General features: G+C 61.7%; 1 protein-coding gene across 3 annotated transcripts; it reads left to right on the top strand.

The window, feature by feature from the left end:
• The first annotated feature begins 527 nt into the window (after nucleotides 1-527).
• GGA1 (golgi associated, gamma adaptin ear containing, ARF binding protein 1) lies at nucleotides 528-15,335 on the top strand. 3 transcript variants are annotated; one of them, XM_004589524.2, is made up of 17 exons: nucleotides 528-678; nucleotides 3,668-3,752; nucleotides 4,320-4,395; nucleotides 4,946-5,044; nucleotides 5,863-5,986; nucleotides 6,325-6,425; nucleotides 7,200-7,280; nucleotides 9,357-9,494; nucleotides 9,573-9,654; nucleotides 10,364-10,471; nucleotides 10,704-10,853; nucleotides 12,328-12,392; nucleotides 12,720-12,910; nucleotides 13,303-13,496; nucleotides 13,900-14,069; nucleotides 14,199-14,309; nucleotides 14,409-15,335. In XM_004589524.2, exons 1-17 carry the CDS (start codon nucleotides 633-635, stop codon nucleotides 14,517-14,519), a joined length of 1,932 nt encoding a protein of 643 aa, XP_004589581.2. In that variant the 5' UTR covers nucleotides 528-632; the 3' UTR covers nucleotides 14,520-15,335. The 3 variants fall into 3 exon arrangements, with proteins under 3 accessions (XP_004589581.2, XP_058529449.1, XP_058529448.1); XM_058673466.1 differs by lacking the exon at nucleotides 528-678 and adding an exon at nucleotides 725-742; XM_058673465.1 differs by lacking the exon at nucleotides 528-678 and adding an exon at nucleotides 1,153-1,297.
• Nucleotides 15,336-18,554: the final 3,219 nt, after the last annotated feature.

The raw sequence follows: 18,554 nt of genomic DNA, 5'->3' as shown, positions 1-18,554 counted from the left end.
GGTCACCGCCGGGCTTTCGGCCACGCCCCTTGTGTGCCCTCAAACGGCTCAGAGCCAGGTCTCTTGTTCACAGTCCACAGACTTGGACTTCGTCTTCGCCTCCGCAGAGGCCATACGCGTCCTGACCCGGAGCCGTAAATCGCCCTTTTAAGGGACGTTGCCATCTTGGCATCCAAGCGGAAGGAAGCGCGCAGGGGTCCGGAAGTGCCTTCAGTGCCCTTCGGCAACATGGCCGCGCAGCGTTCTTCCGGAAGCGGTCACGGGCCCCTCGATGACGCAGCGCCCCTGAGAGCGTCCCGCGGGGTTTCCATGGTGCTCCCCTCAGCCCCCGTTCTCTCGGCTTCCTCTCCGGCCTGACCTCCGGGAACGGGCAGTAGAAAGGCCAGTCTCCCCACCCCCACGCCACGACGTGGCTGTGCGGGGGGAGGGGGGGCGGGACTTGCGAGCCGGCGGCGTCGCTCTAGGCGGCCGGGTGCGCGTCTCGGTGGCGCCGCGCGTCCCAGCACGCGCGCGCGCTCCCGGACGTTGCCCCTTTAATCGGCGGCGGGCGGGCGGGGCCGAGGAGATCCCGCGAGAGCTGCGGGAGGCGGGGGGCGGGGGGCGGCGCCGCGCCTGGGGGGCCCCCGAGGCGGATGGAGGAGCCCGCGATGGAGCCGGAGACTCTAGAGGCGCGAATCAGTGAGTGTCCGGACCGGAACCGGAACCGGGGGCACGAGGCGGGCCCCTGCCCGGCGGAGGCGGGGTACGCGGCGCCCCCTCCTCACGCCCCGCCCCGGCCCAGGCCAGGAGGGGCGGCGCCCCCCGAGTCCGCGCCCTCGACCCGGGGCGCAGGAGGAGGAGGAGGAGGGCCTGGCGGGCGAGCGAGCGGGCGCCGCCCACCCAACCGATCCCCACTCCGAGCCACGACCCCCGGCGGGCCCCCAGGCCCGGCCTCCTGCTCGCCCGGGCCCGGCCTCCGCGCTGAGCTCCTTTGGGCCTGGTGGGTGGTGGGTGGTAGGTGAGTGGGTGGGCCGGGGTTGCTCGCAGGCTCCGGAAGGAGGTTGACCGGCCTCGACCATTCTCGGGGCTGTGACTCGCTGGCGTCCGTCCTCGTCTGCTCTCAGCTCTAGTCCAGCGGAGCCCCGCAAGCGACCCGCAGCTCCCAGTCACTGCCCCGTCAGACCCTGCACCTGCACCTACAATACCCCGGGCTGCTCTCCCGGTTCCTGTTGAGCCTCCTCCCCGGGCCTCAGCCACTCCACCTGCGCTTGCTGCCCAGCAGCCCTGATGGCCTGACCAGGGACAGCGCTGTCCCCAGGTGGTTCCTCCCATCCGGCCCCACTTGTGTATGTGTATGGAAGCTTCTAGGTTTGTTCTCAGCTCAGCCTCTTGCACTGGTGCACCCTGGGGACCTGGACAGAGTGGTTTAGGGCCCCAGAACCACACTGTCCCCAGGGATGTTTCACAGTCAAGTGTGGCCAACACAGGAGGCGGCACTCAGCAGCCATTGAGTGTGATGGAGGCCACAAGTGTCCAGGTCCTGGGAGCAGCTTAGGGGATGGGCAGGGCCTTGGCCATGGGGCCTCTCATCTCTGTGGCCAGACCAAACCCTCTCGGAGTTTTCCTTATTAAGATGCCCCTGAGTCTGGGAGCAGGCCCCTGGGCTGGGCTGGGGTCTGTCAGCTGCGGCCTGGTCTCTCCTTGCCCCAGCCAAACTGGAACTTCCTTACAGAGGCTGGAGGCTGCCAGCTCAGCAGTGCCCCTGTGTCCACCGTGGAGTGGGAAGGTGGACAGCAAAATGCTGTCCTCTCTCCCTGAGGGGTCTCCCTGCTGCCTGCCTGTGAGTGGCTCTGCACCCCCACCCCCAGTTCTGCAGGAGGAGGTTGAAGGGCTGGAGGCTGGGGACAGGCCCTTGAGTGAGTGCCACCAACAAGTGCAGGGCAGAGAGCTGGGGTCTCGTGATGCGGGCACTTCCTCCCTGCCGGCTTGGGGCTCCCAGGCCAGCTCTCAAATCAGCTTCTCCTGCCACACTCAGAGCCACGTGACTTTGGCACTGCTGTAAGGACTACCTGCTGCTGTAGGGTCCTTTGGCTAAGTTGTCAAGTGGGCAGGACCCAGCGCCGTTCCCTCTGAAGCCTTGAGCTCTGCCGGAACACTGGCAGGCAGAGTGGACCGCCGCCCTGAGGTGGGGTGGGGGCATGTCCCCGGAGTCCCCAAGGGGGCCAGATGGAACTTTGCTTAATGGGGCTGGAGAGGGAGAAGAAGCCTCAGTGCAGTGTCTGCTCAGCTGGGCTCAGCTGCCAGGAGAGCAGTGCCCAGCATCTTCTGTTAGTTCCCTGCCCTGCTGAGCACTGGGCCCACACATTCCTCCCAGACTCTGAGCTTTCAGGTTTGTCTAATTGGACCAGAAAAGCAGTAGTTACATAGAAAGAGATTGTCCATCGGCTGGTTCACTTTCCAAATGTCTGCAGTAACCAGGGCTGTGGACCAGGCTGAAGCCAGGCGCCCAGCGCTCAGCGTTCCATCCAGGTCTCCCACGTGAGTGGCAGGGGCTCTAGCACTCAAGCCGTCCCAGGTCACATTCCCAAGAAGCCAGATTAGAGGCAGAGGAACCCAGACTCAGCCATCCCAAACTGCAGCTTAACTTTGCACCACAGTACCCAGGCCAGCTCCAGGGGTTCTGTCGCCTTCCCTGCTGTATCCTGGGCACCTGGGTTGTCCATGGGAAGCCTAGGAACCGAACAAAGGCCACCAAGTCCGAAGCTCCCAGGCTCTAGGCCCCCCACCTATGCTGGTCCCCAGCCGCTTCTGTGTCTACGCCCTCCCCATCCAGCTGCCCAGGACTGTGTAAAGCTGACTGGGCAGGGGAAAGCCTTCATTGTAGCTGCCCTGTTGGCCCTGTCAACGTTTGGGGTGCCCAGAGTTGACCAAATTTGCCCACAGCTTTGGGCATGGTGGAGGCTCAGAGAGGTCTGGTGACTCAGGTTGTCATTGAAGCGCCCTGTTGGCCTTGCTCACAGGGGTCCCGTCCTGTGTGCCACCCTTCCCTGGGTCATCCAGACTCCCCGAAACCTTGCCCCTGCCGGTCTGCAGCTGGCCCTCATTCATGCATGCATTTGCTAAGAGGAGGCCCAGGCATGCACACAGGGGACAGGATGCAGTGTGACAGCAGGCTTGTGTCCGTGGTGAAGGCTGAGGAGGTGGGACACAGAAAAGAGGATTGGCCAGGCTCGGCTGCTCTGGGCAGGAGGGGAGGGTGAGGGAAGACTGCCTAGGGGAGTTGACACCCGAGCCATTCCCCAGCAGTGATGGAAAGATCCAGAGGCCTGCCCTGTGTACTGTACCTGGTGCTCCAGCCAGGTTAACTCCTTCCGGGCCTTTCCCCAGGCCCGCCTGAGCCCCGCCTCTGTGGCGCTCAGCTTCCTATGGCCCCTTGACCCTGACAGTAGTGGGGTTCCTGCCCTCAGGCACAGAATTAGAGGTGGCCAGAGCAGCTTGAGGCTGGGTGCATGCGCTTAGTTGAAGGGGGCCCTGGTAAGGGGAGCTCGTGGCTGCGTGCTTGTCTGTCCATGTCTCCATTTGGCTGTCTCAGCAGGAAATGGAGGGGAGAACCTCTTCCACGGACTCAGCTGAGAGGTGGGGATCTCTGCCCCCGACCTCACTGATCCCTCTCCCTGTCCCCTTGCAGACCAGGCCACAAACCCCCTCAATAAGGAGCTGAACTGGGCCAGCATCAACAGCTTCTGCGAGCAGCTCAACGAGGACTTTGAAGGGTAGGTGCCCTGGGCACCGAGGGCCTCCTGGCTAACAGCCGTTAGGGCCCTGCTGGACCCATTGTACAGGTGCCAAAGGCCAGGCAGGGGGCCGGAGCTTCAGCATTTGCCCTAAGCACTCACCAAGAGGAATCAGCTGGCCTGTGCTGTCCTGGGGGCCCCGAGCTGCATGCGGGGAGGGGGACGCGGCAGCCCCTTTGCTCTGGAAGGGAGCCCTGTGCCCGTTCCTAGGCCCCCCCAGAGCTGAGTCTCCCGTGGAACGTCAGGGGGGGACACTCTCCAGGCACTCCTGCTGCGTGATCGGCCTCCGTGCCGCCTTGGCTGGGGCAATCCAGGTGGTGTGTGTACCTTAGGGTCAGGATGTGGGGTGGGGTGCTGAGTGCCTCTGGCCCTCAGGGCTCCATGCCACATGGTGAGAGTGCCTCACAGGTCAGCAGCTCTCTGTGGCACCACTGTCCCCGTCCCTGCTGGCCATATCCACAGTGGGGCTGCGGAAGGCTGAGGTCGCGGTGGGGGAGTGAGCCAACAGGCACCACGGCAAGGGTGGCTCTCTGTCCCTCCCTTTAGGCCTCCACTTGCCACCCGGCTGCTGGCCCACAAGATCCAGTCTCCTCAGGAGTGGGAGGCGATGCAGGCCCTGACGGTGAGGAGACAGGGTGGTGGAAGGGGGTACTCCGTCTTCTGGCTGTGTGATGATTCTGGGTGGGGCCCAGCAGCCAGTGGCGCTCGGTCCTATGGCTGGAAGAATGGCCTAGGGTACCCCGATAGCAGCTGCCCAGCTCAGGCTGTTTGTGTCAGACACGGGACGTGGGGGTCCAACACCATCGCCCTAGCCCAGCCAGCCCCCTTTTGTCCTGGGGGCTGAGCTAGTGTGAAGTAGCAGAAGAGGGCGCATGCCAGCCCTGCCCACCCACCGCTGGACCCAGCACTAGAGGACACGGTTCTTCCTGTGACAATTAGACGGCCGCTGGAGCACGTTAGGGGTCTTCGTCCGCAAGGACACAGACTTCACAGGTTAGAATAAGGCCAGGGTCCGCCATGCTGACTTCAGTTTCCAAAGAAGGAAAGAAAAATGGTGAGGAACTGCCGCAAGGGGTCCTCAGGAGCAACCCCTTGGGGTCCCCGTGAGCCTCAGGACGTCAGCAGCCTCCCGGTCACTCCCCCTGCTGCCCCTCACGCCCGCCCCTGCGCAGGTGCTGGAGACGTGCATGAAGAGCTGTGGCAAGCGCTTCCATGACGAGGTGGGCAAGTTCCGTTTCCTCAACGAGCTCATCAAGGTCGTGTCACCCAAGGTGGGTGCCGCCCCCCGCATGCCCCCCCACCCTGTCCACCTACTGCACAGACTAGTGCAGGCCAGCCCAACACCTGGAACCACGGCACCCCCAGCACAGTGCACAAGCCTGGAGGCTGCTCCCCACAACTGGGGTTGTGAAGTCCCACACCTGCTCTCTGGCAGGTGCCCTTGACCCTGCCACACAGGAGTGGTCTTCAAGGCCATCAAAAGTGATGGAGCCTGCAGAATTCTCCCGTGGGCCATGTTGGGGTGTGGTGCTCTTGAGGGAGCACCCATGGCCTTGTTTTTACTCGCTCAGCCCCATCCTCTCACCTGAGCCGCTGTGCAATCCAGAGGGGTCCTCTGCTGGGAGAGCCGCCAGCCCTGCCCTGTTGATGCCAGCAGGTGTGACTGGGCCCACACGTGTCCCTCTAGCCTGGAAGCCTCCACTGCTCCCCTGAGGTTTCAGGCTGGGTTGTCTGGGAGCTGGCCCTTCCTTCTACCCGCTCTGTATCCTCACCTCGCAGCCCCTTAGCAGGTGAGGAGACTGTGTCGCAGGGTGTACCCAGCTAGCAAGAAGCAGAGTTCAGAGGTGGGTGTTGGCTTGTGCCGGATGCTCATTGAGGCTGTGGACACCCCTTAGGCAGGCAGCCAGGTTTCAGCATTGATGATGTCACCCATGGGCCACAGGAGAATGACCTGCTGAGAAATCTGTCTTCTATGGATTTGTTGAATTTTCAGTCCTACCTACAGCTGCCTGGGCAGGGCCACACTTGATTGTCCCCCAGCCCTGGGCCAGGGCGGCGTCACAACCTCTCCCACCATGTGCCCCTACAGTACCTGGGCTCCAGGACATCAGAGAAGGTTAAGAGCAAGATCCTGGAGCTGCTGTACAGCTGGACAGTCAGCCTGCCCGAGGAGGTGAAGATCGCCGAGGCCTACCAGATGCTGAAGAAGCAAGGTAAGGCCTACGGGTGCCTGGTCCCTTCAGCGCAGCCTGGCCTGGGCTCCCGCAGCCTCAGGCCTCTGGGTCGTGCTCTGCCCTCTCACTGCTCCGGCACTTTTGCCCAGGGGGTTTTCTGTGGGTGGCTTGGACAGCAAGCAGGGGGGTTCATGTCGGTGTTCCTGTAGAAAGCAGCTTCCATGGTTGAGCTGAATGTGGGTACCTGGCCCCACCAGTCCAGGACCAATGCTTCCATGCTGGGGAAAGCCTGCTCTCCCTTCTGTCCCTTTCCCTCCACCCCAACCCCAGCCCTGGGCCCTGGGCCCTGCTGACGCCCTCGGCAATATGCACCCCAGGGATCGTGAGGGCGGACCCCAAGCTTCCCGAAGACGCCCTCTTTGCCCTCCCTCCGCCGCGGCCCAAGAATGTCATCTTTGAAGACGAGGAGAAATCCAAGGTGAGGGCCCAGAGAAGGAGCCTCATGGCGGGCGCCAGGAGCTGTGCACAGCACGGGCTGCTGCACCAAGTGTCCCTGCATGGAGGCCTGGGTGTCCCGGTGCGGTTTGGGGGCATGGCCCAGGTTGACCTGGAGCCCATGTCTGTATGTCTTTTTTTTTTTTTTTAAGATTTATTTATTTTGTTACAAAGTCAGATATACAGAGAGGAGGAGAGACAGAGAGGAAGATCTTCGGTCCGATGATTCACTCCTCAAGTGAGCCGCAACGGCCGGTACGCGCCGATCCGAAGCCGGGAACTAGGAATCTCTTCCAGGTCCCCCACGCGGGTGCAGGGTCCCAAAGCCTTGGGCCGTCCTCGACTGCTTTCCCAGGCCACAGTCAGGGAGCTGGATGGGAAGTGGAGCTGCCGGGATTAGAACTGGCGCCCATATGGGATCCCGGGGCGTTCAAGGCGAGGACTTTAGCCGCTAGGCCACGCCACCGGGCCTGTCTTTATGTCTTCATGTCTCCGACCACTTGTTAAGAATCTCATGAGTATGTTGCAGCCTCTCCCTTGCAGGAGGGAGGAGGGAGGTTTAAGCCTGGGCAGGCCCAGTTCCCCTGGGTTCCCCATCATGGAGCCTCCAGCCAGGCCCTCAGTGGAGGGCACTGTTTGTCGCCAGACTTCCTCTCTGGAGTCAGCAGATGTGTGCATTTCCTAGAGAGCCTGGATAGGGAGCAGAAGGTGCCCCCGTGGGCACATAGCCCACTCACTGTACCCCCTGTTTCTCCAGATGCTGGCCCGCCTGCTGAAGAGCTCACACCCCGAGGACCTGCGTGCAGCCAACAAACTCATCAAGGAAATGGTGCAGGAGGTGAGCGTGGGGCTGGGGGCTGGGGTGCTGTCCCAGACTCTGCGTAGAGCTGTGTGTGTGCCTGCCCAGGGAGCCCAGGCCCACCCAGCAAGTCCCACGCTCGGGGCTGCCATGGAAGTCATGGTCACAATGAGCCTGTGCCAGCCTGGCTGGCTGCCTGAGAGGAGCAGTAGAGGAGGCCTATACACATGCTTAAATACATGTGTATATGTGCACAGACAAGAAAAAGTGGTTGGTTGTGTGGTGTTTTCTGTTTGTTTTTGTTTTTTGGGTTTTTTTTTTTTTAAGATTTATTCAGTTTATTACAAAGTCAGATATACAGAGAGGAGGAGAGACAGAGAGGAAGATCTTCCGTCCGATGTTTCACTCCCCAAGTGAGCCGCAACGGCCAGTGCTGCGCTGATCCGATGCCGGGAACCAGGAACCTCTTCTGGGTCTCCCACGCGGGTGTAGGGTCCCAATGCCTTGGGCCGTCCTCAACTGCTTTCCTAGGCCACAAGCAGGGACCTGGATGGGAAGTGGAGCAGCCAGGACCAGAACCGGCGCCCATATGGGATCCCGGCGCGTTCAAGGCGAGGACTTTAGCCGCTAGGCCATGCCGCCGGGCCCTGTTTTTTGGTTTTTAAGATTTGAGGGGCCGGCACCATCATGTAGCAGAGTCCTGTGGCGCTAGCATCCTATATAGGCACCAGTTCATGACTCTGCTGCTCCACTTCCCATCCAGATCCCTGCTTGTGGCCTGGGAAAGCTGGGGCTTTCCCAGAGGATGGCTCTGGGACCCTGTACCTGCAAGGGAGACCCAGAAGAAGCTCCTGGCTCCTGGCCTCAGATCAGCTCAGCTCTGGCTATTATGGCCATTTGCAGAGTAAATCAGTGTTGGAAGACCTGTCTATTTGTTCCTCTTCCTTTCTGTATAAATATGCCTTTCACATTAAAACAAAATAGATTTTTTTAAAAAGGCAGAGTTAATGGGGAGAGACAGAGAAGGATCTTCCATTTGCTGGTTCACTCCCCAGATGGCCACAACAGTTGGGTCAGTGTTGGGCAGAAGCCAGGAGCCCAATGCACCATCCAGGTGTCCTAGATGTGCATAGGAAACCAGGCACTTGGGCTATGTGCTGCTGCTTTCCCAAGTGCATTTGTAGGGAACTGGATCTGAAGTGGAACAGCTGGGAAATGGGGTTGGGGGGTGTCACACACTGGCCCCGCGGTGCTGGCCCCAAGAGAACAGTGAGTGTTTGGTGTGTGGGTAAATGCAGGGTGTGCGTGCCTGCTGACACTTCCATTAATAGGGATATAAGTCATGCAAAAGCTTGTAGACATGTAGCGCACAGCAGAGCTGAGAAGAAAGCCACCATGCCAGCTTACTTGTCCCCAATGTCTGGGGTGAGCAATGAAGTAGATCCCATGGAGGGCGGCCAGCAAGGCCAGGACTGCAGCAGAGGAGTCCAGGGTGCCTACCTTGCCACCAGCCAGTGGCCCTAGATCAGCAGGTCGTGACCTACCTGGGTCACTACAGCCCCTGCAAAGCATGCCCCAGCACTGGCTGCTTGTTCTTCCTGGGACAGGTCCTATCTGTGCACAGGTTGGCCCAGGGTTGAGCTTGGGTCCTGTACTCACCCCCTGGGGGCTCCTGGCGCCCTCCTGCAGCCCTGCTGGGAAGAGGCCCAGAGGGCAGGCGGCTGAGGTTGTCTGGGAGGCCACACTGCCTGCTCAGCCCCTTAGTCCTACTAACCCTGGCCAGCCTCTGTGGTCCGGACACTATGATGCTGTTGCTGCCTCCTGCCCAGGCGGGGCGGAGTGCCTGAGCACCTGGCGAGAGCCCAGGAGATGCAGTTCAGCAAGTTGTGCTGGGCTCCTGCCGAGGCCTCCTGGCAGGAGATAGAGGAGAGGACTGCAGTGGTGACAGGGGGCTCTGAGGGAGGGGGCCCTGTCCCAAACATGGCAGGGGACACGTGGTCCCCACCCCAGAGCTTCCCCCTCCCAGCAGCCTCCCTGAAGGTGGATGCGGGGCTGTGCTCTCTGGCTCCCCACTGCTATGCCAACTCGCTCAGGCCAGGGCTGCTGCTTCCCCAGGACCAGAAACGGATGGAGAAGATCTCAAAGCGGGTCAACGCCATCGAGGAGGTGAACAACAACGTGAAGCTGCTCACAGAGATGGTGATGAACCACAGTCAGGGCGGCGCCTCCGGCAGCAGCGAAGACCTCATGAAGGTGCGCTGCCTCCTCCCTCTCCCCAGCCTGCCCCAGAGCCCCCCACCGGCCCTCACCCACCCACCCTGCTGTCCCCAGGAACTTTACCAGCGGTGCGAGCGCATGCGGCCTACACTTTTCCGACTGGCCAGCGACACAGAGGACAATGATGAGGCATTAGGTGAGCCAGGGCCCTGCCCAGCCTAATAGATCCCTCCGCAAGCCCTGCTGACTGCCTGCAATGAGAAGGGGTCTCCACCAGAGGGCACCCTGCTCCACCACTGACCTAGGGACTCCTGGAGGAAGCGGGGAGCAGGGTACCCTCAACTGAGAGAGCCCACAAGTGCCCCCAAGTTTGCCCCAGCACTCCTGGGGCTCAGTGGGAAGTGACAGAGCCAGGGTGGACCCAGGTACGCTGGCAACTCCTGCTCAGGCTCCTGGGACAGGTGTATGAGCACAGGCACCGTCACCCCTCCACTAGAGGCCACTGGAGAAGGAATGGCCACCCGCAGGGATGTGGCATTGAGTGCAGTGGACAGAGACCTCCTGTGGGAGCTTGTCACCTAATGCAAGAGGCAGTCCCTTACCCAACACCTGTGGGCGGTGACAGCAACGGTCAGTGGCCTGGAGAGGAACAGGGGAGATGCGAGGCAGCATGGAGTGGATATGGGGAGACCCTCTCAGGTGCCTTCTGTGCAAGCACACATGGCAGCAAGGGAGGGAGAAGCAAGGGCCAGATCCAAGGCACGCGATAAGCTGACCGGGGCGAGGTGGAGGCAGGCATGGGCCCAGTGGAGAGTGGGTGTCCCACCCCTTGCCTTCCATGCAAGCTGGCTGCAGGTGGCTGCTCCGCAGGCCCTCAGCTGGCTTCCCCCTCCCGTCTCTTGCAGCTGAGATCCTTCAGGCCAATGACAACCTGACACAGGTGATCAACCTGTACAAGCAGCTGGTGCGGGGCGAGGAGGTCAATGGGGACACCACAGCCAGCGCCGTCCCAGGTAAGGAGGCAGTGACGTGGGGAGAGCACTGTGCTCTGTGTGTGCATGTCTGTGTCTGGTCTGTGACCATGTGTGACTGTATGTCTCCGTGTGTGTGTGTGTGTGTGTCTGCTTGCCAGAGAGAGGGCAGAGTGGGAGAGCAGGGGTGGGGGCCTTGCTCCCTGTGTCCCCGTGAGCTACGAGCCCCAGTTTCCTACGCCTGGGACTTGCTGGAGCTTCCTTGCCCATCCAGGGAGCACTTCAGCCCTGCTGGACCTCTCGGGCCTCGATCTTCCCACCGGCACCACGCACCCAGCTGTGCCCTCCTGCCCTGGCGGACAGGCCAGCCCTGAGCCACTCAGCACCTCTGTCTCCCTGCTTGACGATGAGCTCATGTCCCTGGGTAAGGAAGGGCCGGGTCAGGAAGGGCAGGCTCAGCTGTGGGGGTGGAGTGGCACACAGGTGGCCATGGGAACCTGGCCCTGGGCCCCTTGGGGTGAGTCTGTGGGGTCTTGGGGTGGCTCGAGGCCTGGTTCACCAGACGGTGCAGTTGAGGGTCCAGCCAGGAGCTGTGGTGCAGAGGCTGGACAGTTTCTGTACCCACTGCAAGTAGAGGGCAGCCCGCAGCTCCTGGAGCCGTGCAGGCAGCACCAGGCACTCCCTGACCTCTGCCTGTGCTTCCTGCTGGGCTTCAGAGCACAGCTGGGATCACCCTGTGTGCCCTAGGCCCAAGCAGAACATGCAGGCCTACTGCTCGCTCGCTTGCTGTGGCGGGGAGGCAGGTGCCGTTTTGCCCCCAAGTTGCTGATAAGGCAATTGAGGCTGCCAAGGGCTGGTGGCCTGCATGCCCTGAGCCTCATTGTCCACCCACCAAAGCTGAGAGCAAGGGCCAGGGAGCAACACCTGCCCCAGCTGCCAGCAGGGGTCACCCAGTCCTGCATGTTCTCCGGCAGTCACACAAGAGAAAAGCCCTGGCCTGGAGGGCATGCAGACTGTGGCGCGCCCACCAGCCCCTGGCACAGGCCATGGCAGAGCCTCTCCTGCACGAGCAGCGAGCTGTGCTTTGTGTTTCCTGTGCCCCCACCCCTGCCCCCACTGTGGTTCAGCAGAGCCCTGGGCCCCCAGCTTCCTTCTGGTTTCCTCTGAGAGGCATAGAGTATGACATGCGGAGTATGAGGTGGAGTGGCCAGCAACAGCCCCAGGTCACACAGTGATGTGGCTGAGCCGTGCTGTCTGACCTTGGGCAGGTGCCTTCCTCCTGTGAGCCATGCACCTGCTCAGCCTTCAAAAGAGCACAAGCTGAGGACCCCACACCCAGCTATGAAGGCTATGGGAAGTTGGGGACCCAGCATGCGACAAGGAAGGGTGGAGGGAGCCATCTACGTCACTGCTGCTGTGTCTGAGATCTCAGACATGTATAGGAAGTGACCCCGTGGTCACGGCTGCCTGGAGCCCTGGCCAGTCCCCTGACACTGCAGTTGAAACCTGGGCTAGTGGGGCTTTGCTAGGAGTGAGATTAGGTCAGACCTGGGATGGGTGGTCACTGGCCCCTGCTGGTGAACCCCCCGCGGCACTCCTTGGCACCAGCCATTCAGCCTGCAGTGCTGCCCGCGCCTGCTGAGCCCTGCTCCCCTCCGTCAGCCCCAAATCCCAGCAAAGTCCTGACTTCTGTGGCTGATGCAGAGAGGAAGCGTGTGTGGGCCTCCAGTGGAGTCTCTGTCTTCCTGTTCTGTCCCTAAGAATGTCTGGGCCGCGCACTTCCAAGCCAGGCCTCTCAGGGAGGGGGAGGAGCTGGGACTCCCACATCGCGTCCCCCTGCTCCCCCGCATGCAGTCAGTCCTGCTCCTTTACCTGTGGCCTGCTTCTCTTGCCCACAGGCCTGAGCGACCCCACACCCCCTGCAGGCCCCAGTTTGGAGGGGGCTGGGTGGAACAGCTTCCAGGTAGGAACTCTGACCTGTCCTGCTTCTGCTTCCATAGTCAGGGCAGCAGGAAAGAGGGACAGTAAGGGGACAGATGCTCTCCCTGTGGAGGGTGGGAGGGCTGGCCCTGAGGCTGGGGCCTCTCCCCACACCTGCAGCTGTTGCATGCCTGTGGCTTGGCCTTGTGTCTTCCTCGGGACTACTGTGGGACTGCGATGAAGGCTTCCCCTCCTGTCCCTAAGGTGCCCCTTGAGATCCCCACAACCCAGACTGGTACCAGCCTTGGGCAGTGCCAGGTGCCCCAGCATCTCCTCATGCAGCTGCACTGCCTGTCTTCTTTGCCCACAGTCCTCTGAAAGCGCTGAGCACCCCACCCCCACTCAGGCGCAGGCTGCCAGCACCAACAGCCGGCCTGTAGTGGCACAGACAGCCCTGCCGCCCCCACCGCCACCAAGCAGCAGTGGCCTGGACGACCTAGACCTCTTGGGGAAGACCCTCCTGCAGCAGTCGCTGCCCCCGGAGTCACAGCAAGTGCGGTGGTGAGTGCCCAGCTTGGCAGGCACCTGGCCACAGCTACTTCTCCGGGCTTTGCCTGGATCCAGCAGAGGCAGCACAGACTGGCCTGCTCCTGGAAGCAGTGGGCACAGGGCACGTGTGTGTGAGCCGCAAGGACAGGCTTGTGTCTGCGAGCGGCCCAGTGCTGGCCAGACAGAGCCGACTCCAGGCCTTTCTAGGGGAAAGACCCTGCAGGCCAGGAGTGGGGAGGGAGGGCGAGGGTGTGGGTGGGAACTGAACTACCACCACCTCCCTCACCCCAATCCAGTGAGGCGAACCCAAGCCAAGGACAGAGCTGGAAGCCCAGCCTTCCCTGTGCTCCCTGTCCCGCGGCCACCACAGGGGATTGCTGAATGACATGCTGTCCCCCATGAAGGGAGAAGCAGCAGCCAGCGCCCCGGCTCACACTGCGGGACCTGCAGTCCAAGAACAGTGGCAGCTCGCCCAGCTCGGGGGCTGTCAGCCTGCTCCCCACCACATCCCCGGAGCCCCCTGCGCCCTCACGGCAGCCCACGCCCCCTGAGCTCTCTCTGGCCAACATCACTGTGCCCCTGGAGTCCATCAAACCCAGTAAGCAGGGCTCTGTGGTTGGGGGATACCCCAGTGGGGAGTGGGAGCAGCCCCACCCATCACAGGCCAGTTCTTCCCGTTGGCACCCCAAGTGCTGGCAGAAGGAACTGCCAGGAGCCCCAGGCTTACTGTGCAGGTGCAGAACCCTCTCCAGAAAGGTGGGGGCTGGAACGCAGACAGGCCTGGGGGCTCCCCAGGGTGATGGAACCAGACATGGCAGGCCCCCATCAGGATGGGGAAGACCAGCCGACCTCAGTATGGTCTGGATCTGGGAGTGTGCTGCGAACCCGCCCCCGCCAATTCTTGTGCCTCACTTGGGCTGCTAGCATCCTGCCCTATGCCATAGTGAAGCAGAAGCCCCCGGGAGTGGCTGTGCCCAGGTGCTCACCAGCAACCCCCACAGGCAGCATCCTGCCCGTGACCGTGTATGACCAGCATGGCTTCCGCGTCCTCTTTCACTTCGCCCGCGACCCACTTCCCGGGCGCTCCGACCTGCTCGTGGTGGTGGTCTCCATGCTAAGCACCGCCCCCCAGCCCATCCGCAACATTGTCTTTCAGTCAGCTGTCCCCAAGGTGACATGGCGGGGCAGCCGGGGGTGGGGGAGGAGGCTGACGGAAGACCAAGGAGAGAGTTCCCAGACCCCTGGCTCCATGAGGGTGGAGAAGCGGGGAGCAGGGCCAGCACACCCCCTTATCTCCCAGGTCATGAAAGTGAAGCTGCAGCCACCCTCGGGCACAGAGCTGCCTGCCTTCAACCCCATTGTCCACCCATCGGCCATCACCCAGGTCCTGCTCCTCGCCAACCCTCAGAAGGTGAGGCTGAGGACCCTGTCTGGTCAAGGCCAGGCTTTGGGGGGCAAGGGGGACAGCGGCACTCTCTGTAACCCTCCTGCTCCCTCATGTCTGCTGTAGGAGAAGGTTCGCCTGCGCTACAAGCTCATCTTCACTATGGGCGAGCAGACCTACAACGAGATGGGGGATGTCGACCAGTTCCCCCCACCCGACACCTGGGGGAGCCTCTAGGACAGAGAGGGCCTGGGGGGAGGAGGGGCAGGGGCCTGGCCACCATCCGGCCTGGGTGGGAGGCCACACTCCTTCACCCTGCGCCTGGTGCTGCTCCCCAAACCCCTTGGCTCCCACTTTGCCTCCTCCCAGGCTAAGCCAAACCCAGCAGGAGGCTGGGCTCGCGCTTGCACTGCTGGCCTCCTCCGCCCCCTGTCAGTAGTGGGAGCCTGGCCAGGGAGAGGCCCCAGGGCCCCAGAGGACCTTCAGTCAGTGGGGAGAAGGTAGTGGGGAGAAGTGTGGAGCTGTAGGGGAAGGGCCAGGCTTGAGGCAGCCCTGCCCCGCTGCCTGCGGTGGGTCCTCCCCGCCCGTCTCGTATGCCTTATGGGAAGGCCCAGCCATAACCCGGGAGCCGTGCTGGAGCTAGGGACCGCCCTCGCCTCTGCCACAGGAACCCAGTGAATGGGGGGTGACCCTGCACCCCCAGCTATTTGCACTCTGGTGTGTGATTTGACTCTGCGATTCTTTCCAAATGGCCCTATGTCTGCAGCCTTGTGGGGGAAATAAAGGGGAACACCACCCAGGCCCCCTCTTCCCGGAAGGCCTCCCTCTGCTCTCAAGCCTCCTGTGAGGCTGTGGAGGGGGTCCAAGGGTGACGCCAGAACCGCAGCCAGGGGCTGTGGGGGCCTTGGCGTGTCTCCTTCAGTCATGGGCCCCTGCTGGGGTCTCCTGTGGGCGTCCCACAGCCAGCCGTCCACCTGTGGGTGGTCAGAAGTGGGGTCCATGTGTGAGTGAGAGCAGGAGTATTTATGAAAATAAAACATCCTTTTTCCCGGACTAGCTGCTCTCAGAGCCCTTACAAGGTGGCAGAAGAAAGGAGGGAGCCAGAGGTGGAGGGAACCTGGGGACCTCGCTGGCTGTGCAGACTCTAGCCGGTGCAGTCCCAGCTCTCCACCCCCCCAAGGGGCCCTGCTCAGGGGTCCCCGGAGTACCCTGAGCTGCGGCAGCCTGAGCCTCATCCCAGTGGCAGCCAAGGCTGCCCTCGGGGAGGCCCCAGCCTCTGGCTCCTCACAGCTTCCTCATGCTGGCCCCAGCTCTCACAGCCAGCAAGGCTGCACCGCCCCCAGGGCCCCACAGCCTAGCTGCTTGCTCTCCTGAGGCCCAGGAAGCAGGACCCACAGCAGCTGCAGACACTGCAGAGAACAGGCTAGGCCATGGCTCACAGGCCCCTAGGTGAGCCCACTGTGGGCCGGGCCAGGCCAGGGGCGTGGGTGTGTGGAGAGGGAAGCCAGCACTGACAGGCCATCTCACAGGAAAGGATCCCAGAGCTTCGGGAAGTCCCACACTTGAGCCGCTTTCACTTTGTCTCATCTGTTTCCCAATCACAGCTGGGTGGCTGGGCTTCTCTGCACTGAGCTGGCCAGGCTGGAGGGCAGCCAGCTGCCTACCCCTGCCTGTGTGCTCCTCTGTTCATGAACAAACACCCCCGTAGCCCAGGCCCACACCAGAAATCTGGGGTGGGGGAGCTATGCCAGCCCCAGGGACCAGCAGCAGCGGCAGTGCCTGTGGACGCCTTTCAGACACCTTTCGGGTCACCCTCGCCACAGCACCCCTGGCCTCCCAGCTGGTGGCCCTGTTCCTGTTCACTTGGCCTCCCACCCCTTGCAGAACTTGTCTGGACATTCATGTCTTCCAGGCAGGACCTGGTTAGAAGGTTCTGGAAATAATATCACCATGCCTGTGACATACACCTGGGGACCCCAGCTCCCACTGGCCCTGGAAAGGATGAGGACAAGCAGAACCCACAGGCAGGAGTGTGGAGTGCCTGGCTTGCTGTGTCGGGTGGCTGGTCAGATGGTCCCCAGAGCTGTGCAGCGCTCAGGGCCTGGGCTGGGGTGTCCACTGCAGGGAGCCATCCTTGCAGCACCAAAGGCAGCAGAACTTCCACCTGCAGGTGGCTTGCTCCCAGTGGCAATTCATTTTTTTGTCTCAGCAACCACACATACACAGCTTGTGGGCTCCCAGCAGCTGAGAGAGCTGGAGGGGACCCCTGCTGGCCTGGGGTTGGGGGACATCCCCACCTGGTCACTTGGGGTCCCCTACCCACCTCTATGGCAGGACACAGGTCCAACAATGTGGACCCAGAATGTTGACTCTGGGGTGCAGCCTACAGCCTGTCTCCACCCAGGAGCAGTGAAAACAGAGTGCTGAGCCTTGGCAGTTGTGACATGAGATCCCAAGAGCAGGTGTCCTCCCCCAGGCCAGCACACTGCCCCTGCAGCCCCGTAGCACCCCTGCTCTGTCACCCCAGCCAGCTGCTTCAGGGCTACCTGCCACGTCCCAAGGCTCCCTGGAAAGTCCCCATGGCTCAGGCAGTGGGTAAGGCAGTTCTTGGTGCAACTCATGCACCTAGCACCCCAGGGTAGAGGCCTCCACTCAGAGGGCAGCACTGCTGTGGCCACAAGCAAGCCATTTGTCACCAAGTCTAAAACGAGATGTTTTTGCTACCACTGCCTTGGCACTCAGCCACTGGCCACATGGCCACATCCTGCTCAGTCTACCAGCAGGCACTACCCAGGTTTGTCCCAGACAGCCCTGGGGCTGCTGGGTGAAGAGTACAGCCACCACAAGGGTGAAGGGCAGTGGGGGCAGCTCCATAGAGACAAGCTGCGGGCTTTCTGAGTTCACCGCTTTGCCGCCCCGCCAACCAGAGAACTGTAGGCAGGAGCCGCGGTCTGTTTGCTTGTGACACAGGAACAAGACTAGCGGATGTGTGGCGTAGTGGTTAGGACGCTGGCAGGTGTGCCCCCTCCCGTGTGCCTGGCTTTGAATCCCAGATCCAGCTCCCTCTAGTGCAGACCCTAGACAGCAGTGATGGCTCAAGTAGCATTCCTACCTCAACAAAACCTAGACTGCACTCCCACCCCCACTTCTACCTGCCCCAGCTGTTGTGGGCATCTGGAGAGAGAACCAACAGATGACAGCTCACTTGCTCTCTCTGGATCCCTCAAAGAAATGGAACCACGAGGGGGTCTCACTGAAGGGTCTACTAAGGCCCATGACTGCAAGTTGCATGGTCCCACGGCAGCTAGACACATAAGGGAATCTCAGAGGCAGGAGCTGGGGTTCCTGATTGGGCTTGCTGAACAACAATGCCAAACACTGCTGGGCAGTTACAAAGAGATCTTTCACCTGCTGGTTCACTCCACAAATGTCCTGGCTGGGCCAGGTTGAAGCCAGCAGCTTCATCCATGTGGCTTGGCGGGGGGGGCGGGGGAGGCGGGAATGGAGCACTTGGGCCATGCTCTACTCCTTCCCCAGGCTCATTTACAGGGAGCTGGATGGAAAGTGGAGCAGCTGGAACTCAAACCAGCGCTCAAACAGGATACTGGTAACAGAATGTGGCTTTACCTGCTATACCACACAGCTGCCCCTTGCCAGATTCTTTTCTACACACTTTCATCCAGCCCTCCCCGAAACCCATGAGTTAGCTGCTACCACTGCTGTGTTTGCATTTTACCCAGGATATCCTGGGCTTCTGAGAAACCAACTATTTTGTCCAGGATTATCCAGCTAATGAGAGGTTGACCCTGCCAGCTGCTTCAGTCCATACCTGTCAGCCCTGTTCTAGCCATCCTTGGGTTTGCACATGGGTGTCCACAGAGGCATGCCTTCACAGAGCCAGGGCCCTGGGAATTCTCCATGAGCCTACCGAGACCTAACCCAGCCAGGGACACCCATGGGTGGAGAAAACCATCCCCCCACTTGGCTTCTGTTTCCACAGTCCTCAGCAGCCAAGCCCCCCACAATCCCTGCCAGCAACTTCTGAGCTCTCAAGTATCAGATTACAGCCTAGAGAGAACAGCCCGGAAATCCCATCTTCCAGACCTGCAGGTTTTGTGATGTAACAGGCAGTGGGACCGAGCAAGGCCCTAGCCTGTTCCCAGCCTCCAGCCAACAGCCGCAGCTGCCCCACCCAGGTCAGACCAGAAGAGCTGGACGCCTCTCCCGCCCAGGATGGCTGCAGGGGAGTGTAGAGCCAGCAGTGGAGTGAGG

This window comes from Ochotona princeps, chromosome 15 (genome assembly GCF_030435755.1).
Source record: "Ochotona princeps isolate mOchPri1 chromosome 15, mOchPri1.hap1, whole genome shotgun sequence".
NCBI lineage: Eukaryota > Metazoa > Chordata > Mammalia > Lagomorpha > Ochotonidae > Ochotona > Ochotona princeps.
Note: the sequence above shows the minus strand (reverse complement) of the source record. Positions and strands in the feature narration are given on the sequence as shown.